Genomic DNA, 27,487 nt, shown 5'->3' with positions numbered 1-27,487 from the left:
CCATGAGATTTCACGGGGTCCAGAGTCAATGTCAAGGACTCCCAGGGCAACTTCCTCCCAACTGTACCGCCACCTCTGCTGGGTCTGTCTTGCTGGAGGGACAGGACGTATCCGGGGATGATAATGATGGTGTCTGGGGCATTATCTGTAAGGTATGATTCCGTAAAGGTGACTATGTTAGGCTGCTGGTTGACTAGTCTGTGAGACAGCTCTCCCAATTTCGGCACTAGCCCCCAGATGTTGGTAAGGAGGTCTTTGCATGGGCGACAGGGTTGTTTGTGTTTTTGCCGTTGTCTTTTCCGGTTCCAAGGTTGATGCCAGGTGGCCCGTCAGGTTTCATTTCTTTGTTGTGACTTTCTAGCGATTGATACAACTGAGAGGCTTGCCAGGCCATTTCAGAGGGCAGTTGAGAGTCAACCACATTGCTGTGGTTCTGGAGCCACATGTAGGCCAGAGAGCAGATTTCCTTCCCTAAAGGATGTTAGTGAACCAGATGGATTTCTCCAACAATTGACAACAGTGGGATTTGAACTCAGGTCCCCAGAACATTATTCTGGGTCTCTGGATTAATAGTCGAGCGATAACACCACTAGGCCACCGCCTCCCCTCCACATGAAAATACTTGTCCAGACACATATTAAAGGTCAATCCCAAACCGTCAACTAAAGTGGAACAATTCAGACATGGATCTTTTCCTTTCAGCTTACTCACAGCACCCATCATTAGGAACATAAGGGCTAGGAGCAGGAGTAGGCCATTCAGCCCCTCAAGCCTGCTCTGCCATTTAATACAATCATGGCTGACCTCATCTCAGCCTCAACTCCACTTTCCTGCCCGTGTTCTATAACACTTTAACCCGTTACTCATTAAAGATCGGTCTATCTCCTCCTTAAATTTACTCAGCATCCATTGCACTCTGGGGTAGTGAATTGCATAGATTCAAGACTTGAGAGAAGTAATTTCTCCCTATCTGTTTTAAATCTAAAACTACATTAAATCTAAAACTAAAATTAAATGCTAAAACTACAACCTCTCATTCTAGATTTCCTCATGAGAAAACATCCTCTCTACGTCTACTTTGTCAATCCCTTTTCATATCTTATTGACCTTAATTAGATCGCCTCCCATTCTTCTAAACCCCAGGGAGTATCCATCGAAACTGCTCAATTGCTCTTCCCATAATAAACCCCTTATCTCTGGATCAATCAGTGAACCTCCACCGAACAACCTCCAATGCAACTTCATCCCTCCTGAAGCAAGGGGGATCAAAACTCTATGCAATACTCCAGGTGCAGTTTTGCTAACGCCTTGTACAATAAAAGCAACACTTCCCTATCTTTACACTCTATCCTATTAACAATAAATGCCACAGTTCCACTTGCCTTCCTTATTACCCACTGTCCCTGTGTATTGGTTTCTGCCATTCATGCACAAGAACACCACGATGTCTCTGCACCATAACACTCTGAAGATTTTCTTCATTTTGATAATAAGTTGTCTTTGCATTCCTCTGACTAAAATGGTTAACTTCACATTTACTTAGTAAATGATTATCAAAAGTACCCATTCCTTATTCATTTTCAGACTAACAAACATGATTGCATGGATCAAACCAAGATATATTACCCGTAAATTTATATTCATGGGATGCTGCATAAAACATTCCTTAATCTTTCTGACATGTGTCAGAAGAATGATCATTGATCACTTGGAGGAATTTGACACACAAGCAACACTAATGTCACATTTTGTTGACTGATATAACATTAACTCTCAGCTGCCGACGGGAAAGGTTTAGACCATTAGGTCAGGAAGAAATGCACAATTATCAAAAGGTACTTACAACAATACCAACGACGGAGAGTCCAACAGACGCATCCTCAAACAAGCTCACGTTGTATAACGATCGGCTGAATACCGGCCTGTTGTCGTTTTCATTGATTAGGTTAATCTTGACCCGAGCAAAACCAACGTGATCAGAGGCCGTCTCATTTGCAAAAAGCTGTTTCCAAAATGAGAGTTAAAAAAAAAGAGTTTGGGTGGGCTTGGAGAGAACATAGTTACATCATACAATGTACAAGCTTCAAAATAAATAACATTCGGTATTCAAAACCAGAGATTGTTCCACCTTCAAGAAGTTTGCAGTAATTCAACATACATGGGCTAATTTACCATAGTGTACTTCACAGGTAAGAACAAAATAAAATTCTCTCTCATCCTGTCACCATCTTATTCGTTTCTTTTCTCTATTAGTCCTTTCTATCTGTTTATGCTACACTATATCTTTGTGCCTAACCGACTCTCCCCATTCTTTCTGTAAAGATATCCTGCCATCTCCCTTTTCTGCACATTTCCCATATTGATTATGGTTTATCAATTACTAACTATGGTATTATTGAAGAGTTTGGAGACAGTAAGGAACAACATGGGGTGTACATGAAACCCAACCCTCCAACTCAATGGGCAGGAGAGAAATGGCTGGGGTTGGACAGGGAGACAAAGAATATACCATCAGGTTGCATCTACTGCTTTATGACCATAAGAAATAGGAACAGGAGTAGGCCATTCGGCCCCTCAAGCCTGCTTCACCATTCAGTAGGATCATGGCTGGCCCAACATTCCTCATGCCCACTTTCCCAACCTTTCCCTGTAACCCTTGATTCTCTGTCCAATGTGATGGTAAATCTGGTGTCGAATGAGTCTCCTGCTAGAGAGAGGTGGGATATTTCATCAAAATATTTAAAACTGGTTCTAATTAAAAGCCTGATATAAAATTCAGTAGCTCCCCCGTAGGACACAATAACATTCTCACAGCAGCTGGAACCACATTTTACAACAAAAAAAAATTCAAAGTTTATTCAACTGGTTTCTTCTCATTAAAAGTACAGTATATAATTCGAGCACTCACAAAGACAATGGAGGCTCCTTTTATCTTTTATATTAAAAAAAGCAGCATTCCACCCTATCCAAAATCTCAACTCTTGTTGAATGGCAGAATGGACTCAAGGAGTTGAATCTTCTTCTGACTTTGATTTCACTTGAACCCAGGGATTACCACACCTCAGATGTTGTACCTGGGTCACTGCGGTTTGTGTAATACACTGAATGATGCATACGTGCAACATGCAATGAAGAAAACCGAGCTTTTATCGAAATTTCAGGTCAAGTTAAGTTCCAGGTGAAGCCTAGATAATGGTTAACCTGCTCCATCTGATACAGTAAGATTTGTTTTATATTCATTCACAGGATGAGGGCATCAGTGAGGGGTTATTTCCCGAATAAGAGTCAACCACATTGCCATAAATCTGGAGTCATATATAAGCCAGACCAGGTAAAGATGGCCACTTCCTCCAGATGAATTTTTCCCAGAATCCCTACAGTGTAGAAACGGCACATCAAATCCACACTGACCCTCTGAAGATTATCTCACCCAAACCCACTCTCCCTATCCTATCCCTGTAACCCTGCATTTCCCATGGCTAACCCACCTAGTTTACACATCCCTGGGCACTATGGTCAATTCAGGATGGCCAATCCACCCTAACCTGCACATCTTTGGACTGTGGGAAGAAACCGTAGCACCTGGAGGACACGGGGAGAATGTGCAAACTCCACACAGACAGACGCCTGAGGCTAGAATTAAACCCGGGTCCCGGATGCTGTGAGGCACCAGAGCTAATCACTGAGCTGCTCCCTTTCCTGACAATGGTTTTTGTTGTCATCATTAGACAACTTTATAGCAGATTTTTATTGAATTCAAATTCCACCATGTGCTGTGGTGGGATTTGAACCATGGTCCTCCAGACATTACCTGGGTCTCTGGATTAACATTCCTGAAGAAGGGCTAATGCCCGAAACGTCGATTCTCCTGTTCCCTAGATGCTGCCTGACCTGCTGCGCTTTTCCAGCAACACATTTCCATCTCTGGATTAACAGTCCAGCAATAATACCACTAGCCTGTTGCTTCCCTAAAAAGCAACAAGAAACAGTGCTGAACCGCAGCCCCATAAATTGCTCAAAGGAACCAGGGCAGAAAATGTGGTCTTCACTTTAATCTTCAGAAGGACACAAGTGGAGTAATTATTCAAATGTACATTTGGGAGTTCCACATGTACTGTCAGCATTACCACACCCAGAACATTGGGAACTGGAAGGAAACATTTGTTTACAGAATATATAATTGGATGCATTTTAACTTCCAATTACTTTCCTTGATCTATGAGTCGAAGTGATTTGAATGTTCTGCAAGTTTCCATTAACTTGGTAACTAGATTTGATGGCATACATTATTTTTTTTCTTAATTAAGACCCAAAGGCATGAATGTTTATGCTTGAGTGTATGAAAAAGAAACATTAACAATCTCTGTACAAATTATTAAAATGCACATAAAGCTAATTTAGCTCAAGGCCATAAAACTTCGGAAAATAGCCCAAAATGTAGGCACTCTGAAAACACACTAGTGACGGAAATAAAAATGGAAAGTGCTGGAGCAACTCAGCAGGTCAGGCAGCATCAGTGGAGAGAGAAACAGATGTTTCAGGTCGAAGACCTTTCATCAGAACAAAGGAAAGATAAAAAGAAATAGTGGTTTTAAACAGGTTATGGGGAACAGGATAATGTAACTGAAAGGGAAGGCCTGTGCTAGGAAGAGACAAGGAGATGTGAAATAATGAAAGAGTTTGGAATGGGTGTTGAAAAGAAATCAAAAGTGTCCAGAGCAGCGTTCAATCGTCTCAAAGAAACAACAGAACAACAAGGCTAAAACTTTCTACTTGTTCATTCATAGGATGTGGGTGATGCTGGTTGGGCCTACATTTTCTTGACAAATCCCATGTTACACTTGAGAAGGTGGTGGTGAGCTGCCTTCTTAAACCACTGCAGACCCTGAGGTCTACGGGTAAGGCATGGAGTTCCAGGATTTTGACCCAGTGACACTGAAGGAATGGTGGTATATTTCCAAGTCAGGATGGTGAGTGGCTTGGAGGGGAACTTGCAGGGGGTGAGGTTCCCATGTATCTGCTGCCCATGTCCTTCTAGATGGTAGAGGCCATGGGTTTGGAAAGGGCTGTCTGAGGAACCTTGCCGAACTTCTCTAGAGCACCTTGTGGATGGTACATACTGCTGCTAAGAAATGGAAATAAAATAGATGCAGGGAGTCAGGTATGAAACTACTGGACTCAAAGTTGGGTCTCGAATAATTCCTAACTTTGTACAAATTCTCTGTACTTAAATTCCAAATAAAAACAGTCCTTTTTTATAGAATGAATAACGAACTACGCCTTTCTCAGAGTCTAACTGGAACAGAGGTTCAAATTGAACGGTGGGGACAGATTCACAAACTATTGATAAACAGCTGAGTAAATCTGTCAGAGGTACAAAACATAGAGCTGGATTTCTAGAGGAACAGAATTAAAAAGCAAGCAGGTTTTAAGTTGAACTTATATAATGCTGAACGCTCTCTCTCTCTGCACATTCTCTGCCGCTGTAACATTGCTTTCTACGCTTTATTTTCCTGATGTATTTTGATGGTATGATTTGTCTGTATAGCATGCAAAACAAAACTTTTCACTGTATCTTAATACATGTGACAATAGTAAGACTAATAATTAATAATAAAGCTTTGAGTAGTGAGAACCTTACAAGTACTGTATATAGCTCTGGTCTGTATATAGCAAACAGGGAAGCACAATTGATGAGGAATAATGGTTTGCATTGGTGACACCTGAACCAAGGAGTTGTAGTGTCATTAAAGACTTAACAGACTTGAACTCAGGTTTTTTTTCACTGGCAATGAGGAAGACTGAGTGATTATCTGAAAAAAAGTTTTAAACTACAAAGCATTCAATACAGAAGATGTAACAAAAAAAAATAACCACTTATGAGTGTGACCAGAATCAAAGGGGCCATCAATATCAGGTAGTCAGCCGTGTGTACTATCTACAAGATGTATTGCAGAAATTCACCAAAGATCCTGAGACAGCACCTTCCAAACCTTCACCCACTTCCATCTAGAAGGACAAGGGCAGCAGATACTTGGGAACACCACTCCCTGCAAGTTCCCCTCCAAGCCACTCACCACCCTGACTTGGAAATATACCACCGTTCCTTCGCAGTCGTTGGGTCAAAATCCTGGAATTCCCTCCCTATCAGCATTGTGGGTCAACCCACAGCAGGTGGACTGCAGCCTTTCAATAAGGCAGCTTTACCCCCACCTTCTCAAGGGCAAATAGGGATGGGCTATCAATACTGGCCAGCCAGTGACACCCAAGTCCTACAAATGAATTTTAAAAAATCCAGCAGAGAATTCGGAGAAACAGCTTTACTCGGGGTGGTGAGAATTTCAAACTCACTACCAGGGAGTCACTTGAGATTATTTAATATATTTTTTGGGTAAGCTAAATAAATACATCAAGGAGAAGCAAAATCTCCATTGTTACAGTGTAGGAGGAGGGGTCCATACAGCTCATTGTATCTGTACTAGCTCTGATAACTGAGAATTCATCTATTGCCATTTCCCCTGCCTTCTCTCCATAACCCCGCACATTCTTAATGGAATAAAATACTGCTGGAGAAACTCAGCAGGTCTGGCAGCATCTGTGGAGAGAGAATGCACAGTTAATGTTTAAAGTTCAATCCTCCTCTCTTCCAGAAGAGAAATGCAGATGGAGAAGGGCAGCTGGAGGATGGTGTGGATGACAAGCACCAGTGTTGAACAGACGGGCTGCATAGCCTGTTTCTGTGCTGAAGGTTCCCTGTGAACAGTCTCCTTGCTATTCAGTCCCCAGAATGCACAGTGCACAGCTCCAATAACTGCACCACAATTACAGTCCGATCAAAGGATTGTTCAGTTATCAAGACTCCGAGTTAACTCCTTCTCACAGCTCCATAGGAAAAATCTACCTCTATCCACATCATTACACTAGTTGACGAGGTAATTATAAACACATGCAAACAAGCATACTGTGCACATATGGGCTCATAATATCGGTTAATGAAGGATCTCTGCTCTATTAGCAATAAGAATCTGCCTTAGATTTGTCTGATTTATAAATAAGAATAATTAAGCTGTTCTATGTCTTAAACAGCGATGTGCCATAAAGACACTAAGCTGTTAAAGAATGAAGGAACAATTGAGAAACTCAAAGCAAAACAAGCCACCGATGAAGGAAGTATCAATGCAAGAGTAAATGTGTGCACAGCAGCAAGTATTCCTGAAGCAAATGCAGTAGACACAGCAAGATCCAAAAGCAATGGAATAAATGGTCAAGTGAAATGTTTCTGGTGGTGTTGGATATGAGGTGACACAGGGCACCTGGAAAACACCCTCCTCCCCTTTGATTATTGCAAAGGAATCATAAACTTGTTTTTACTGTTGACATTGGAAGGGAACAGTGCAATTTTTAACATTCCAGCTGCCTCAAATTCACCATCAGGTGATTCCGTGTCAGAAAACATTACAGTCACAAATAATGCATCAAGTGTCCTGATTGAATGATTGAATATGCAGCCCGTCTGTTCAACACTGGTGCTTGTCATCCACACCATCCTCCAGCTGCCCTTCTCCATCTGCATTTCTCTTCTGGAGGAGTTGGTGTTGAAAACTCTCTGCCCCAGATTCCAAGCTATGTCCTCACTTTCCATTCAGTGCTGTGGTGCCACAAGAAGCTGACAAGCCAGAGCAGTAGATCAGAGCTGGTACACACTCCAGCAGAACGTAAATTGCTTTCTAATGAGATTTTGCATTGTGCACACACTTCATACCGCTGGCACTTTGTTTAGTAGCTGTGCTGGTGGAAAAGGGACATCCTGTACAATTACTTTGTACCAAGGTGACATGATAGCTCACAGCAATTCACAGTACAAACAAAATCACTGCGATTGGCATCAGAAACAGGCATTGTATTATCTCCAGGGGCCCAAATTAAGATTCAACTCTGATTGTTAAATTTCTCCCGGTTTGTTTTCCCTGTTATTTTACACCTTTCAGTTATGTTTGCCTTATGTAATTGTCTTGGTAAACGGGTAAGCTTTCTTTTTTTTTACAGAAACACGCTCTGCACAGTCTGAATTTCCTCACCTTCTTGGTTCCCATTTGGGTTGTGAGGATTGAGGAATCTCATTTTGCTGTGCTCAGTTAAGCTGCTGCTTTCTGGAGGCAGCAAAATTCCTCAGATAAACACCTCCAGCTACCACGGATTCAGAGGCCAATGGAGTGGTATCACGGGGGATTGATTGTGCATTCAATCACTGCCTGGCAAGTGTTGATCTTGGCTTGATGTCGCTGATGATCCAAGGTTCGAGCCTGAGTAAAAGGCAGGTGATACATGGAGAGCGCTAATTCTCATTGTTTGTGCTCTCAGTGGGGTGACCTTTTGACTAGAGGTCACCTCAGTAAACGGTCTGTCTGCTGGGCAGGAAGCCAGAGCACTGCTTGAATGCCTGCAGAAATACACTTCAATTCGGAGCGAATAGCTTCACAAGAGGACAGACATGCAAAACGATGTCCATTAAAAATGCCATGAACGAGACTCAAATTCCAGTGTACATGCCGACTCCATTTTCTCTTCACTTGTGTACACACTGTCCTGCCACTCTACTCATTTCTGGTGTGTGGATGTTTAATCCAAGTATACCTGCAAATTTCCACTGGGACAGCTGGCTTCCTCTCACCTCCATTCTACAGCAACCCCCATTCACCCTCCTCAGTCCAGCCATGTTCACCTGACCCTACTCAATTGTCCTAAGTGGAGATGTAAATTCCGTGGGAGGAAGCCAAAGCACTCCAGAACTAGAGGGCATAGGTTTAGGGTGAGAGGGGAAAGATATAAAAGAGACCTAACGGGCAACTTTTTCACGCAGAGGGTGGTGCGTGTATGGGACGAGCTGCCAGAGAAAGTGGTGGAGGCTGGTACAATTACAGAATTTAACAGGCATCTGGATGGGTATATGAACAATCAACTGTCCCCACCAAAGTATTCGTATTGAATCATAGAGTCACACAGAATGGAAACAGACCCTTTGGTCCAACCAGTCCTCGGGGTCAATTCCACCTTCGGGTGACCCTCCATATAGAGGTTGCATGTGTAGCCTTCCTCCAGGTTATAGAGTCATAGAGATGTACAGCATGGAATCAGACCCTTCGGTCTAAACTGTCCATGCCAACCAGATATCCCAACCCAATCTACTCCCACATGCCAGCATCCGGCCCATATCCCTCCAAACCCTTCCTATTCATATACCCATCCAAATGCCTCTTAAATGTTGCAATTGTACCAGCCTCCACCACTTCCTCTGGCAGCTCATTCCATACCCGTACCACCCTCTGTGTGAAAAAGTTGCCCCTTAGGTGTCTTTTATATCTTTCCCCTCTCACCCTAAACCTATGCCCTCTAGTTCTAAGGTGCTTTGGTTTCTTCCCACAATCCAAAGATGTGCAGCTTAGAGTGGATTGGCCATGGGGAATTGTCCCTCGTGTCCAGAGACGTACAGGCTATGGGGTCAAGGCATGGGAAATGTAGGGTTATGGGGATAGGGTAGAGGGGATGAGGCTGCGTCTGGTTGGGATTCTGTTCAGAAGGTCGGTGCAGACATGATGGGCTGAATGGCCTCTTTTCACATTGTAGGGATTCAATGATTGAGGTGTATAAGATTATCATGGACATGGTGACTAGAAGGTCACTGCTCCCCTTATTTGAAAGTTCAAAATAAGAAGGGGGCATCATTTTCAAGTGAAAAGCAGGAGGTTTTGAAGGGATATGAAGTAAACCTTTTTCATCCAGAAGGTGCTGGGGGTCTGGAATGCATTGCCTAAGAGGGTATTTGAGAAAGTAAATCTTACAACCTTTAAAAAAATACTTGGATGAGCACTTGAAGTGTCATAACATTCAAGGCTTTGGGCCAAATGTGGGAAAGTGGGACTGGTGTAGGTAATGGTCTATTTTTCATGGTATAGATGTGATAGGCCAAAAAGCTCTCTTCTGTACTGTAAGCCTCTGTGAATCACAAATAGGTTGGAGGTGCTTTGTTTAGTTTCAGATTTCCAGCAGCGTTCTATATTGCATTAACCTTGAGAACATTCACCAAACCGCCTTCCAATCCCCACCCCCTCTCCAATGATTTTACTGACCAATAAATAAAACGCATTTAAAGAAAATGAAGAAGCAAAGAAGCTCCAGTTTTCTTTAGCACCCAGTGGATTTCTTTTCTCCCCGGATGAAAAACAAATGAGATGCTCTGGAGATAAATGCTCAATTCCTGGAGAGTGGACAACTCCACCAACTAGTAAAGCAATCTCCTCCCAGGAGAAGTTATGATTAAAAGCAAAATACTGCAGATGCTGGAGATCTGAAACAAAATCCTTCAATTCCTGTTCTGCAAAAAAGTCATACCACATTAACAAAAACAAAAATTGCTGGAGAAACTCAGCAGGTCTGGCAGCATCTGTGAAGAGAGAAAGTAGGGCGAGAGAAAGTAGGGCTAATGTTCGACTCCTGTCAGGGAACATTGATTTTTGAGGGGAGGCAATGGCTTAGTGGTATTATTGCTGGTTATTAATACAGAAACTTGGCTAATGTCCAAGGATCTTGGGCTCAAATCCCACCACAGCAAATGGGACAATTTGAATTTAGTAAAGAATCTGGAATTAAGGGTCTAATAATGACCACGAACTCATGATCGACTGTTGAAAAAATCCATCTAATTCACTGACGCCCTTTAGAGAAGGAAAATGCCATCCTTACCTGGCCTGGCCTACATGTGACTCCAGACCCACAGCAATGCAGTGAATTCTCAACTGCCCTCTGGGCAATTAGGGATGGGCAATAAATGCTGGACAAGCCCCATTCCACAAGTGAATTAAAAAATAATGTTTTGGGTCCAGTGACATTTGAGAATTGGACATGTTTCTTCCTGAACGGATACAGCTGGACCTGTTGAGATTCTCCAGCATTCTTGGAGCTTCATGGGGTTTTAATGGAGTTCATCGAACTGCAGAGCAAGGCTGTAAGGGTTACACCAACCTTTCCCTTATGTTGCAATAAGAGAGAACAAAATATCACACCTCGAGTAGGGTCTTATCAAGCAACTTACAGAGAACTCATAGTGAGAAATGCGTTCAAAATCCAAAGGCAGTGCCACTCGTACTCGGATGTCGACCTTCCCCTGGCCTGACGTTGGGGAAATGGTAAAATGTTCAGAGTTGTTCCCCATGAGTTGGATGTCAAACATGCTGTTGGGTGCCTGGAAACGGAAAGGGAAGAGAAATGAAAATTATATATTTCTCTTCGAACAACTTGAAATTGCAGAAAGTTAGCATCGAGTCAGAGAGCCATACAGCATGGAAACAGACCCTTCGGTTCAACTCATCTATGCCGACCAGATACCCCAATCTGACCTATAGTCCCATTTGCCAGCACTTGGCCCATATATCCTTTCAATCCCTTCCTATTCATATACCCATCCAGATGGCTTTTAAATGTTGTAATTGTACCAGCTTCCACCACTTCCTCATTCCATACACGCACCACCCTCTGTGTGAAAAAAGTAACCTCTACACCAGTATAGGGGGGGTAGTGGACAATGCAGAGAATTATCTCAGAGTACAATGGGATCTTGAACAGATGGGCCAATGGACCGAGGAGTGGCAGACACAGTTTTACTTAGATAAATGTGAGCTTTAGCTAGGATAGAGAAGAAGGCATTTGACACACATGCCTTCATTGGTCAATTAAATCTTTCCCCTTTCACCTTAAATCTATGCCCTCTAGTTTTAGACTCCCCCACCCTGGGGAAAAAGAGCTTGTCTATTTACCTTATCCATGCCCCTCATGATTTTGTAAACCTCTATAAGGTCACCCTTCAGCCTCTGATGCTCCAGTGGAAAAAGCCCCAGCCTATTCAGCCTCTCCCTGTAGCTCAAACCCTCCAACCCTGGCAACATGCTTGTAAATCTTTTCTGAACCCTTTCAAGTTTAACAGCATCCTTCCGATAGAAGGGTGACCAGAAACGAATGCAGTATTCCAAACATGACCTCACTAATCTCCTGTACAGCTGCAACATGATCTCCCAACTCCTATACTCAATGAATTGACCAATGAAGGCATGTGTGTCAAATGCCTTCTTCTCTATCCTAGCTACCTACGACTCCACTTTCATGGAACTATCCACCTGCATTCCAAGGTCTCTTTGTTCAGCAACGTTCCCCAAGGTCCTGCCATTAACTATATAAGTCCTGTCCTGGTTTGCCTTAGCAAAATGCAAAAGCTCACATTTATCTAAGTAAAACTGTGTCTGCCACTCCTCGGTCCATTGGCCCATCTGTTCAAGATCCCATTGTACTCTGAGATAATTCTCTGCATTGTCCACTACTCCACCTATACTGTTGTCATCTGTAAACTTACTAACCATCCCATATTCACACCTAAATCATTTACATAAACAACAAAAAGCAGTGCTCTCAACATGGACCTAGCTTGAACACAAATCAAAAGTCTGTCTGACAGCCAGAGAGATATGGTGGTGGTGGTGGGAGGAGGTGACAGAGGAGGAGTGAACCAAAATGATTTCAGAGATATGCAACATAGTAGCACAGCTTAACAGCATATAATCAGAATTCTTCAGAATCTAGTAAAAAAAATGCCATCATGAAAAGGTGTACAATTTCATGCATGGAGTGCTGCTAATGGCTAAACACTCTGACTATGTTTGCAATGCAGTGACTGGGCCCTTTGCCCTGGGTAGCTCAGGCTATCAGAGACTAACTCCGGCATCAATAGGAATTTCCACTTCATCAACAGCAGTGAGCAAGTGAGCTGGCTGTCAGGATGGAAGCAGTAAATCACTGACACACACACACTCACACACACTAACTCACACATGCACACCCTCTGATATACTCACACATGCACACCCTCTGATATACACACACTGACACACACATGCACACCCTCTGATACACAAACACACACACACCCTCTGATATACACAAACACACACTGCTACATACACATGCACACCCTCTGATATATAGACACACACCCATCCTCTCACACACACCCACACACACACTTACACACACACATCCCCCATTATCTCTCTCTTACACACACACTCGCACACACACCATTTCTCTTTCTCTCTCTCACACACACCCCATCTCTCTTATGCACACCCTCTCTCTCCCTCACTCTCTCTCTCACACACACACAAACACACAATCTCTCTCTCTCTCACACACACCATCTCTCTCACACACACACAAACACACACCATCTCTCTCTCACACATTCATACAAACACACACCATCTCTCTCACACATACACACACAAGCACACACCATGTCTCTCTCACACACACACAGACCATCTCTCACACACACTATGTCTCTCTCTCTCTCTCACACACACCCACACCATCTCTGTCACACACACCCACACATCTCTGTCACACACACCATCTCTCTCTCACACATACACACACCATGTCTCTCTCACACATACACACACAAACACACATCATGTCTCTCTCTCACACACACACCATCTCTCTCTCACACATACATACAAACACACACCATCTCTTTCTCACACATACACACAAAAACACACACCATGTCTCTCTCTCACACACACCCACCATCTCTCTCACACATACACACACAACACACACCATGTCTCTCTCACACACACACCCACCATCTCTCTCACACACACCCACCATCTCTCTCACACACACCCACCATCTCTCTCTCACACATACACACACAAACACACACCATGTCTCTCTCTCACACACACACCATCTCTCTCTCTCTCACACACACCATCTCTCTCTCTCTCTCTCTCACACACACACCCACCCACACCATCTCTCTCTTTCATACACACACACACCATCTCTCTCTCACACACACACACCCCATCTCTCTCACACACACACACCCCATCTCTCTCACACACACACACCCCATCTCTCTCACACACACACACACACACCATCTCTCTCTCACACACACACACACACCATCTCTTTCTCACACACACACACACACCATCTCTTTCTCACACACACACACACACCATCTCTTTCTCACACACACACACCATCTCTCTCTCTCACACACACACCATCTCTCTCTCTCACACACACACACACCATCTCTCTCTCTCACACACACACACACCATCTCTCTCTCACACACACACACACCATCTCTCTCTCACACACACACACACCATCTCTCTCACACACACACACACCATCTCTCTCTCACACACACACACACCATCTCTCTCTCACACACACACACAATCTCTCTCTCACAAACACACACCCTCTCTCTCACACAAACACACACCCTCTCTCTCACACAAACACACACCCTCTCTCTCACACACACCCACCCTCTCTCTCACACACACCCACCATCTCTCTCTCACACACACCCACCATCTCTCTCTCACACATACACACACAAACACACACCATGTCTCTCTCTCACACACACACACACCCACACCATCTCTCTCTCTCACACACACACACCATCTCTCTCTCTCACACACACACACCATCTCTCTCTCTCTCACACACACACCATCTCTCTCTCTCACACACACACACACCATCTCTCTCTCTCACACACACACACCATCTCTCTCTCTCTCACACACACACCATCTCTCTCTCTCACACACACACACACCATCTCTCTCTCTCACACACACACACACACCCACACCATCTCTCTCTCTCATACACACACACACACACACCATCTCTCTCTCACACACACACACCATCTCTCTCTCACACACACACACACACACCATCTCTCTCTCTCACACACACACACACCCCATCTCTCTCTCTCACACACACACACCATCTCTCTCTCTCTCAAACACACACACACACACACCATCTCTCTCTCACACACACACACACACCATCTCTCTCTCTCACACACACACACACACCCACACCATCTCTCTCTCTCATACACACACACACACACACCATCTCTCTCTCACACACACACACCATCTCTCTCTCACACACACACACACACCATCTCTCTCTCTCACACACACACACACCCCATCTCTCTCTCTCACACACACACACCATCTCTCTCTCTCTCAAACACACACACACACACCCCATCTCTCTCACACACACACACCCCATCTCTCTCACACACACACACCCCATCTCTCTCACACACACACACACACACCATCTCTCTCTCACACACACACACACACCATCTCTTTCTCACACACACACACACACCATCTCTTTCTCACACACACACACACACCATCTCTTTCTCACACACACACACCATCTCTCTCTCTCACACACACACCATCTCTCTCTCTCACACACACACACACCATCTCTCTCTCTCACACACACACACACCATCTCTCTCTCACACACACACACACCATCTCTCTCTCACACACACACACACCATCTCTCTCACACACACACACACCATCTCTCTCTCACACACACACACACCATCTCTCTCTCACACACACACACAATCTCTCTCTCACAAACACACACCCTCTCTCTCACACAAACACACACCCTCTCTCTCACACAAACACACACCCTCTCTCTCACACACACCCACCCTCTCTCTCACACACACCCACCATCTCTCTCTCACACACACCCACCATCTCTCTCTCACACATACACACACAAACACACACCATGTCTCTCTCTCACACACACACACACCCACACCATCTCTCTCTCTCACACACACACACCATCTCTCTCTCTCACACACACACACCATCTCTCTCTCTCTCACACACACACCATCTCTCTCTCTCACACACACACACACCATCTCTCTCTCTCACACACACACACCATCTCTCTCTCTCTCACACACACACCATCTCTCTCTCTCACACACACACACACCATCTCTCTCTCTCACACACACACACACACCCACACCATCTCTCTCTCTCATACACACACACACACACACCATCTCTCTCTCACACACACACACCATCTCTCTCTCACACACACACACACACACCATCTCTCTCTCTCACACACACACACACCCCATCTCTCTCTCTCACACACACACACCATCTCTCTCTCTCTCAAACACACACACACACACACCATCTCTCTCTCACACACACACACACACCATCTCTCTCTCTCACACACACACACACACCCACACCATCTCTCTCTCTCATACACACACACACACACACCATCTCTCTCTCTCACACACACACACCATCTCTCTCTCACACACACACACACACCATCTCTCTCTCTCACACACACACACACCCCATCTCTCTCTCTCACACACACACACCATCTCTCTCTCTCAAACACACACACACACACACCATCTCTCTCTCACACACACACACACACCATCTCTCTCTCACACACACACACCATCTCTCTCTCTCACACACACACACACACACCATCTCTCTCTCACACACACACACACACACACCATCTCTCTCTCACACACACACACACACCATCTCTCTCTCACACACACACACCATCTCTCTCTCACACACACACACCATCTCTCTCTCACACACACACACCATCTCTCTCTCACACACACACACACCCACACCATCTCTCTCTCTCACACACACACACCATCTCTCTCTCTCTCACACATACACCATCTCTCTCTCTCTCACACACACACACACACCATCTCTCTCTCTCTCAAACACACACACACACACACCATCTCTCTCTCACACACACACACACACACACCATCTCTCTCTCTCACACACACACACACCATCTCTCTCTCACACACACACACCATCTCTCTCTCACACACACACACACACCATCTCTCTCTCACACACACACACCATCTCTCTCTCACACACACACACCCTCTCTCTCTCACACACACACACACCATCTCTCTCTCACACACACACACCATCTCTCTCTCACACACACACACCATCTCTCTCTCACACACACACACCATCTCTCTCTCACACACACACACACCATCTCTCTCTCACACACACACACACCATCTCTCTCTCACACACACACACACCCACACCATCTCTCTCTCTCACACACACACACCCACACCATCTCTCTCTCTCTCACACACACACACCATCTCTCTCTCTCACACACACACACACCATCTCTCTCTCTCACACACACACACACACCCACACCATCTCTCTCTCTCATACACACACACACACACCATCTCTCTCTCACACACACACACCATCTCTCTCTCACACACACACACCATCTCTCTCTCACACACACACACACACCATCTCTCTCTCACACACACACACACCATCTCTCTCTCACACACACACACCATCTCTCTCTCTCACACACACACACCATCTATCTCTCTCACACACACACACCATCTCTCTCTCTCTCAAACACACACACACACACACCATCTCTCTCTCACACACACACACACACACACACCATCTCTCTCTCACACACACACACCATCTCTCTCTCACACACACACACACACCATCTCTCTCTCACACACACACACACACCATCTCTCTCTCACACACACACACCATCTCTCTCTCACACACACACACCATCTCTCTCTCACACACACACACACACACACCATCTCTCTCTCACACACACACACACACCATCTCTCTCTCACACACACACACACACACACCATCTCTCTCTCACACACACACACCATCTCTCTCTCACACACACACACCATTTCTCTCTCTCACACACACACACACCATCTCTCTCTCTCACACACACACACCATCTCTCTCTCTCACACACACACACCATCTCACTCTCTCACACACACACCATCTCTCTCACACACACACACCATCTCTCTCACACACACACACCCACACACACACACCCACACACACACACAATCACTCTCTCACAAACACACACCCTCTCTCTCACACACACCCACCCTCTCTCTCTCACACATACACACACCCTCTCTCTCTCACACATACACACACCCTCTCTCTCTCACATACACACACCCTCTCTCTCTCACATACACACACACACACACACACACACCCCACTCCCATCACCACATGCAGAGAATGTCAGCCACAGTTATCTCTACTGGCCCCACCCATACTCACCAAACCCAAGCACCCACCAGCTCCATTACCCCAGACTCATCCCCACCTCCATCCAGTCCCTGCTCCTCCACACAACCCACTGCTCATACAATCCCCAAACCTCACCTTACAGAAAACCAAGAGAACTGAGGAGGCTGGAAATCAGAAACAAAAACAGAAGTTGCTGGAAGAGCTCAGCAGGTCTTCATTTGTGTCACTGGAAAACAAAACGTTAACTCTGATTTCTCTCCACAGATGCTGTGAGACCTGCTGAACTTTTCTATCCATTTCTGTTTTGACCTTACAGAGGCCTTGCTGTATCTAAATCTGTTCTCACCTTCACTCAACTGCAGCAGCGCCTACACGCTAAAAACATTATACTAATTATAAAGCAATTCGGGGGTGGGGGTGTCCTGAGACTGTGAAAATCCTATGTCAATTTTGTTACTCAATTTCTCATACTTTTCCCAACTCACTGGGTTGGGGACCACTATAACATTTCATAAAGATCCATCGAGAGAACATATACCCCTGAGGAAATATGATAAATGCAAAGTCACCATAGTCCCACTCTCCCATTAGGGAGATATGACGGACGGTGGTTTAACCTGAGGGTCACAACATCTCAGGTGAGGGAAGACGTCAAGAAGTAGAGGCCTTCATGGTAACCTCAGCCAGTGCAGGAATTGATCCCATACTGTTGGCGTCACTCTGCATCACATCCAGCCAACTGAGCTAACTGGAGGAAGGCGCAGGTTGATGCGTGAAACTCCCCACGTGATGAGTTCATAAACCCAGGAAATCCCATTGGGGGGAGGTGCTTCCAAGAATCCGGAGTGAAAGACACTGGAGACTGTCTGCAACGACAGGCTGGCAGTATGTCGCCTCTGCTCTCCATTTCGATCAAAACAAAGTATGCCACAGTGGGCAGAGAAATCCATGAAATAATTTGGGAGAACTGGAGGAATATACTTTGAACAGGAAAATCAGGAAAATAAATTTAAACACGAACATGCTATTTTTGAGAGTGTAAAAATTTAACATGTCCCCCCACTTCTGGTCTCGGTTGCATATTTTTTTGCCAAGCTAAGTACATGACAGATGACGATCCTGGCAAGTTCTCTGTCCCTCTTGTTACCTTCTCCAAGTAAAGTGACTGAAAGAATTGGTAGAAGTTTTGCTATTTCTGTTGCTGTTGAATTATTGCTTATATTTCAAACACTGGAATGATCAATTGGATTCAACAAGCTTGTGACTTATCACTGTTTGATGAGAGAAGCTATTGATTTTGTTTTCTTTCCTCCTTTCAATCTACTTCTCAGTGCAACGTCATCCATTCTGCAGCAAATTAATTTTTACTTGAAGCAATCCACAACTGCATGCCTCACAGCTGCCTGGAAAAGTTGAAATCAAATTTCCAAATGGTCACTGCAAACACAGAGACTTCTCTCTGGGGCAGAAGTGAGCACAACTCTCTGTTTCAAAATTAACATTTGAATGATTTGAACCTTCATAGGATGTGCCTGACCTAATTACATCCCATCATCGCAGACAATGATGACTCCCTCCCACTCTCAGGGTGAGACTGCAGGTGGTTGTACAGACTGATGGGGCTACCACAGGCTCAGTTACACTGGGGGCAGGTGGTGGTCGCGGGAAGGGGGTGGGTGGGGCGTTGGTGTGGCAGTGCACTCCTTTCCCTGTTTCCCCCGGCTTCTGCTTTTTCCCAACGGCAAGTCTCCAGGGGCTCGCTGCCTTCCTCCTCCACTTTGGCCGGTCCCGGGTCAGTGATTCCCAGAGGCTGGTTCGCGTGTTGAACGATCATCCTGAGGAAATGGTGAATGCTGGTATAGTTACAACATTTTAAAGATGCTTGGATAAGTACACGAATAGGAAAGGTTTAAAGGGACATGGGTCAGGAGCAGGCAGGTGGGACTAGTTTAGTTTGAGATCATGTTCAGCATGGGCTGGTTGGACCGAAGGGTCTGTTTCTGTGCTGTATGACTCTATGTGAACTCTCTCTCTGAAAGTGCTGTACACTCATTTTCTCTAACTGGTTTCACATGGAATAGAGTTTAATTTATGCGTTCGACCAAATTATAACTTTTCTGACTGAGTGCTCATTTCTCCTTATGTTTCAGTGAGAAGCCTCATTTCCCAGAGGGGCTGGATAAATTGTGGTGCTGTAGTATATTGGGTACCACACTGGACTACGGTCAAGAGTGAAATCCCACCTCAGCATTTGGGGAATTTTAATTCAATTAGTTAATAAATCTGAAATAAAAGCTACCATCTGTAATGATGACCAAGAAGATACCATACAAAACAGGAACAGCAGTAGGCCATTCAGCCCCTTGGGTCTGTTCTGCCATTCAATAGGATCATGGCTGATTGGACATTCCTCATGTCCACCTTCCTGTCCCTTTCCCCATAACCTTTTCCTTCTTCAAATGATCGAGAATCTAGTACATCTGATTTACCTGATTATTGTGAAAACCGATTTATTTGATTCACCGATTTCCTTCGGGGGAGGAAATCAACCAGCTACAGGGTCTGATCTATGTGCAACCTCCACTATGCTCTGCAGCTTGCTTCCTACACCTGGTCAACTTTACCCTTCTACACACGCGCATACACACACACACGTGCACACACACACACACGCGCGCGCATACACACACATGCATGCGCGCGCACACACAGTTCTCATCCACTTTACTATGTATTCTGCTCAACTAGATGACAAAATGTGTGCGCTGGAAAAGCACAGCCACTCAGGCAGCATCCGAGGAGCAAGTCAGTTGATGTTTCGAGCATAAGCTCTTCATCAGGATGCTGCCTGACCTGCGTTGTTTTTACAGCACCACACGTTTTGACTCTGATCTCCAGCAATCCTCACTTTCTCCCCACCAGATGTGTCACTTTCACAATTTGGAATTTTATTCACAAACTGCTTCGATCTTATATAATCTCTCATCAGCCACCTCCCAAGTATATTGTTGATCACCCTCACGCACTACCTTCTAATGGTTTGTTAACATTTATCGATTCAACCTTCACCATATCCAGCACTGCTCAGGTCCATCTTCTCAATGTCAGACTTCAACAAACTCCTTCCCTGGATCAGCAAACAGGTGTGAGGACAGGTTATCAACAGCTTTGAACAGACATAAGCCATCACTTCGACAAGACTCTCCAAACACTTTGACTCTTACAAATTCAAAGATGTAGAAACATGCAGAAACACACAAAAATAAATTGGCTACGATCTGTGAGCTTCAAGTCAACTTGATCAATTTGGGGTCAATAGTGAAGCTTTAATCTTTAAACTGAAAAATGGTTCCACCATTCAATTGTGACGATTTGCAGAAGCATGGAGACAATTTTACGACTTAAATTTAGAAAAGGTACAATGAAGGGTGAATGGTGTTTTTGCAGAAAGTGATGCATGGATGGAATGGACTACGCATGGAAAAGGAAGCAACAGGGACTGACTGCATTCACACAGTTGTAATGCTACCTGGTAAGTAGGATAGTATGACAGAGTCCTTAATACAGTCAATATGTTCCAAGGAACCCAGTGAAGGTAATCAGACAAAATAAACTTAACACCATTCTACCCAAGTTAATATTACACAGATGGCCTATCACTTGGCCAAAGAGGTATGTCTAAGGAGAATTTTAAAGGAAGAGGAAAGGAAGGGAAAGAGATGGAGAGGTTTAAAAGAGCAGAAGGGATGGCTGCTAACAATGGAACGATAAAATCAAGGACGTGTAAGAAGCCAGAACTCGAGGAGTAGAGAAATCCTGGGAAGGTGTAGGGCTCAATGCAGTTACAGAGTTGGGAAAGAGCACAGCAGGTTGGATTTGAAAGAAAGATTTGACACAAAAATACTGCAGATGTTAGAATCCAAAGTAGACAGGTAGGAGGCTGGAAGAACACAGCAAGCCAGGCAGCATCAGGAGGGAGTAAGTCAACGTTTCAGGTATAACTCTTCTTTAGGACTGGGGGGTAGGGGTAGCGAGAGGTCTCCCTAACCCCACATCTAGTCCTGAAGAAAGGTTATACCTGAAACATTGACCTCTCCACTTTCTGATGCTGCCTGGCTTGCTGTGTTTTCTCTCAGCCTCAGATATGAAAATAAAGCTGTACCCAGCAACAAGAAGTCAGCCAACAGACAGTACACAAAACAGCCTGATGTATAACATCCACAACACATCTATGTAAACTGTCCATCCATTCTCCCAATTAGTGATACAGCTTGTCCATGTATATTGATTTCTCCGTTATGATGGATGCAGAACTGCCATGGGTTTACTGGACACAAGGCCAGAAGTTGACTGAGGACCATAAAACAGCTCCATGACTGGGAGTAGCTGTCAGCTTTTAATCAGGTTGTGTTTGCAAAGCTCTATTTTAATACTTACATCATCTTTATCCTGTACTTGGATGAAGAGAGGGAGTGCAAAGCCCACTTGTGCCAATTCGGTGATGCTGACAAAGTATTCAGACCGGTTAAATTCTGGCGGATTGTCATTCACATCAATGACCAATATATTAAATGTTGTGGAAACTGTGGCATTTGATGGCGTCCGGTCCTCATTTAGTTCAGTACCCTAACCAGAAAGGCAAAAAATAGACAGGATTACAAAAAAAAAAGCATTTATACACCATTCTGTAAAACATATCAAAGTCTTTACATTAAGTGTAACAACTGTTGTGGTGGAGGTAAATGTGGCAGCCAACTGACAGAAAGCAATATCCCACAAATAGCAGAGAATTGAATTTCTGTTCCCTTTAATATTATTGACTACTCAGAGCAGACGGAGAGAAACTGTTGCTGTTAGTCTGAGAGCCAAGGACTAAAGGGCATACTGCAAAGATTACAGTTAAACCTTTCAGGAGTGAAATTAGGAAACACTCCTTCATGCAAAAGGTGACAACAATTTAGAACTTTCTATCCAGTTGCTGCTGGATAAATGGTTAATCTTAAATTTGAGATTGACAACATTTTGTCACTTGATGAATATTAAGCCAAGAACAAAATGCTCAGCAGTAACTGCACGTTTAGAGTGATAAGATGTTTTCACGTGGAATATGACAGACAGCTATAAGTAATTAGAACATGGATCAGTCATGATGTCATGGAATGGTGGGGCAGAATCGAGGGGCCTCCACCTGTATGTCCACTGTTTTCTGGAGGGATGCTTGCAAGGACAATGCCAGGGTCTTTCTTGGAATAATGCTTGGGGATCCTCAACACCAACTTGAGCGGACAGACGAGGGAGCTGTGTTAATAAGGATGTTTGGAAGGATGAGGGAGAACCTGATTGAAAGTTACAGGATGCTGAGAAGTCTGGATAGAGTGAACATAGAGATGTTTCCAGTCTTAGGAGACACAAGGACCTGAGGACACAGTCTCAGGATGAAGGGACGACTCTTTAGAATGGAGTTGAGGACGAATGTCTTTAGCCAGAGGGTGGTGAATCTGAGGAACATATTGCTGCAGAGGGCTATGGAGGCCAAGTTATTGATTATCTTTAAGACAGAGATAGATAGGTTCTTGATTAGTGAGGGGATCAAGGGTTACATGGAGAAGGCAAGAAAATGGGGTTGAGGAACATATCAGCCATGATGGAATGGAGGAACAGACTCCATTGGCCGAATAGCTTAATTCTTCTCCCATAACTTATAGTCTTCTGCTCTGATGTCCTATGCAATGGGCAGTGACTCCACAATTTTAATAACTAAGGAGCTAGCTCTACAAGTATTCTGGGAAAACCCTTGCAAAATCAACTACGATGGACAAGGGCTGAAAAGTGTCTCCCCTCATCAGATCCTAGTTTGTCAACTCTTAAAACAGCCAGCATTCTGGGCAGAACACCGAAAATGCTGCAAAGGCTGGGAATCTCTCCTTGAAACAGGGAGAGGCTTGCAATCAATTGGTCACAATGCCAATGAGCTGCCTTCCGGATTACACCACATCTTGAAACTGAGCACCTGATGGATGAGGCAGAGATAGAAAGAACAGAAAGCCGATTCTGCTCTCACCTCCTGCCCCCACATTCCCAAAGATTAGCAAGTCAACAATTGGCCCGTTCAGTCACATGAGGACCCAGGGCAGACACCCTGGGAGCCTGAATAGACATCACCCTTGAGTTGGGGGACGGAGAATAATGAGGCAAAAGTGAGGATTACAGATGCTGGAAATCAGAGTCTAAATTAGAGTGGTGCTGGAAAAGCACAGCAGGTCAGGTAGCATCTGAGGAGCAGGAAAATCGAAGTTTCGGGCAAAAGCCCTTCATCAGGAAATGATGAGCCCACCAGGAATACATGACATTGACAACCTGCATTACAATGCATCACACGATGACAAAAATTAACATCAGAATCAAGCCATAACATTAATCAGTAGAATCTGGGGATACAAGATGGCGGCGACTCAGCAAGTCTGATTCTATAGTGCTCCTCCCAAGACCTAGGCAAAGTGGGCCACCCTCATCCACCACACTCACCAAATCAATTAAAAATAGTTTTTATTTAATGTAATTAGTGGTTTAGTACTAAATTTATACCGTTCAGTCTCCTGTAAAAATGACTAGGGGGAAAGGAGCCCACAGTTCTCAGAGGTAGGAGCCCCTCCACCACCCTCTCCAGCTGCAGCACAGGCGTCCGCAGCCGCCCCTGGGGACTTACCTACGGTGGCAAGCCTTGTGGAAATCATCTCCAAACTCGACGCGAAGATCGATGCTTTCATAGAAGAGTCCCGGAGTTGGTGGAATTCACTCTCGGTCGCGCTACAAAAGCACGGCCGAGACATCGAAGAAATTAAATGCCGAGTCGGCGGGGCGGAGCTAAAGGCCGCGACCTCCAAGGCCATTGCAGAATCGGCTGTGGATCGGGTCCGGACTCTCGAGCAGCAAGTCCAGACCTTAGGGAATCACATTGATGACCTCGAGAATTGAGGTCGTCGAAAAAATATTCGTTTGTTGGGCCTTCCCGAACAGGAAGAAGAAGGCCAGCTTACAAGGTACCTTAAACAGTGGCTTCCACAGCTTTTAAATCTGGAGGCTGGATCAGGCCAGGTAAGGGTAGAACGGGCCTATCGGGTTGCAATATGCGGGCCCAGCTCGAACCAGCGCCCCCACCCAATCCTGTTCCGGCTACAGAGCTATAAGGTGATGCTTTTGGAAGCCTCCAGAAATCTTGGGAAAGATCCACAAGCCATGACTCATAAAGGATCCAAGATTATGTTATTTCAGGACTTTTCCCCAGCTTTGGTCCGAAAGAGGAAGGTGTTTGATGAAGCAAAGAAGTGTTTAGGGGATTCAATATTCCTTGCGCTACCCAGCTACACTACGCTATAGCCATGAAGGGTCCGTGTATAACTTCAGATCACCGGAGAAGGCAAAGGAACTTTTAGACTCTCTTAGACAAATTATAAGAGTTAATTGATGTTGTTTTGCCCTACCCCCACCCCGGTTTACCCCCACTTTTTTTTCCTTTCATTATCTTACTTTTTAATATTATCTCCGGGGGGTGGGAAGAAGGGTTTATTTATTCATCCTTTACTTAGCGATTTCCTTCCCCCCCCTTTTTATATATATATAGGCCAGGGGTCTAGTTAATGTAGATGGGGGGGAAGGTGGCTACCTTATCTTATTTTATCTTTGTCTTTGGGAGCGGGGTTGTTTTCCCCTGTTATTTTGTATTAATATATTTAATTATTATTTGCTGAGACTGTAATTTTATAGTCATATATGTTCATATATGGCATTAACATTACCAAATACATCCAGGTGTTGGTGTGGGTGGGGGGGATGGGGGATAGGGTACTCACTGTTAGTTCTAGTTCAGTAGTATACTTGAATTTTCTTTATCCTATCGTGGGGTGCCTGGGTCAAGGGTGGGGCACTGGTTGGGAGAGGTTATGATGGGTTTTTTGGAAAGGAAGTGATGCCCCCTGGGAATAAGGGGGAAGATCTCTATTTAAATACATTTTATACTTTTTTTTACCATTTAGAAATAGTTTTTTGTATATTGATCTGAATGTACTAAAGAGCTATTATTTTTGTGAATTTTATGTGCTCTATGGTCAGGATGTTTTGGATAAATACGGGTTTTGTTGTGATCTGATGTTAACACATTCCGAGCATGTATATCACTGCTCAATTTATGTGTTATCTGTTGGATTTGTTTTCTCTTGAATAATGTAAGAATTTTAATGATACACTCTGGTTAGTTGTAAGTTAGACAAGTAGTTAGTTGAGTTTTGTCTTTTTTTTCTTGGTATTTCTGTTTTCTTGTTTGATAGATTTTGGTGATCATTTATTGAAGATTTAACTGTATATCAATGTTTATACTTGGGTTTTCTTTTAGTGTTCTTTTGTAAACTTGTTAAAACATGTTAAAATTTTCAATAAAAATATCTAAAAACAACAAAAAAAATCAGTAGAATTTGAAAGGCCGGCTTGTAGCAATTACACTCTTGGTCTGAGCAAGTAACATTCGTTGAAGTGCAAAGTATATATTTTCTTAAAGACTTATCCAACTGTTAGGCTGCTACAATCAATGAGAACTGAAGTCCAAGCCGTAAATCCATATTTAACAAATATGTATTCAGCAGGCCACCAGTTCTCTTATTGATTTTAATTAAAAAAAAAGAATTCCAGGGAGTTGAACATAAATCCAGAAAGGTAAGTCAGCACTTTTCTCATGGTGTGCATATGCTTCAATGCACATTTTATTATAACTTTCAGGTTTAATTTAGTGATTCAATGTAGAGACAAAAATAGAGACAAGCAACCCTAGGTGTGTAGAAGGAGAGACAACAATTACTGGCATTGTGGCACTTTGGGGTAGTGTGCTCCACCATTTTGTGTAAACATGCAAGGTTAATTACACATCTGCTTTATTACGAGTCACTAACTGAACTTCTCAAGGTGGGTCACAGGATTTGAAGCTTTACTCTGTTTCTCTCTCCTACTGAGTTTTTCCGGGAATCTCGGTTTGTTTCAGATTTCCAGCATCCGGAGTTCTTTGTTCACTCTCTCCCCGGTGTTTTGGGGAACTCACTTCTGCATCTCCTTCTGCACCTCCACCCTTTGGTTTTCCAGCAACACTGAACTTCACTGGCCTTTGACACTCACAGTGTTTTGGGATTTCTCCACTCTTAAAGGCAGCAACACTCAGTGGGGAGCACGCTCGCATCAGAGTCAGCTTTTCCAGCACCACTCTAATTTAGACTCTGATCTCCAGCATCTGCAATCCTCACTTTTGCCTCATTATTCTCCGACCCCCAAGTTCTGGGTTC

At 44.3% G+C, this 27,487-nt stretch overlaps 1 protein-coding gene across 2 annotated transcripts in view; it reads right to left on the bottom strand.

Annotated features, from left to right (window-relative positions):
• The window catches only part of LOC148137427 (cadherin-23-like), a 434,955-nt gene that overhangs the window by 102,291 nt on the left and 305,177 nt on the right, over positions 1–27,487 (bottom strand). For both annotated transcript variants that reach the window (XM_087982496.1, XM_087982497.1), the window contains exons 11-13: positions 22,602–22,790; positions 11,090–11,239; positions 1,844–2,002 (exon numbers count right to left, since the gene is read on the bottom strand). In XM_087982496.1, coding sequence (XP_087838622.1) covers positions 1,844–2,002; positions 11,090–11,239; positions 22,602–22,790 — 498 coding nt within the window. The remainder of the gene's footprint in view (positions 1–1,843; positions 2,003–11,089; positions 11,240–22,601; positions 22,791–27,487) is intronic.

The sequence above is a fragment of the Chiloscyllium plagiosum genome, unplaced genomic scaffold, assembly GCF_037043375.1.
Source record: "Chiloscyllium plagiosum isolate Xiang-an unplaced genomic scaffold, Cpla_swu_hap1 HiC_scaffold_43, whole genome shotgun sequence".
NCBI lineage: Eukaryota > Metazoa > Chordata > Chondrichthyes > Orectolobiformes > Hemiscylliidae > Chiloscyllium > Chiloscyllium plagiosum.
Note: the sequence above shows the minus strand (reverse complement) of the source record. Positions and strands in the feature narration are given on the sequence as shown.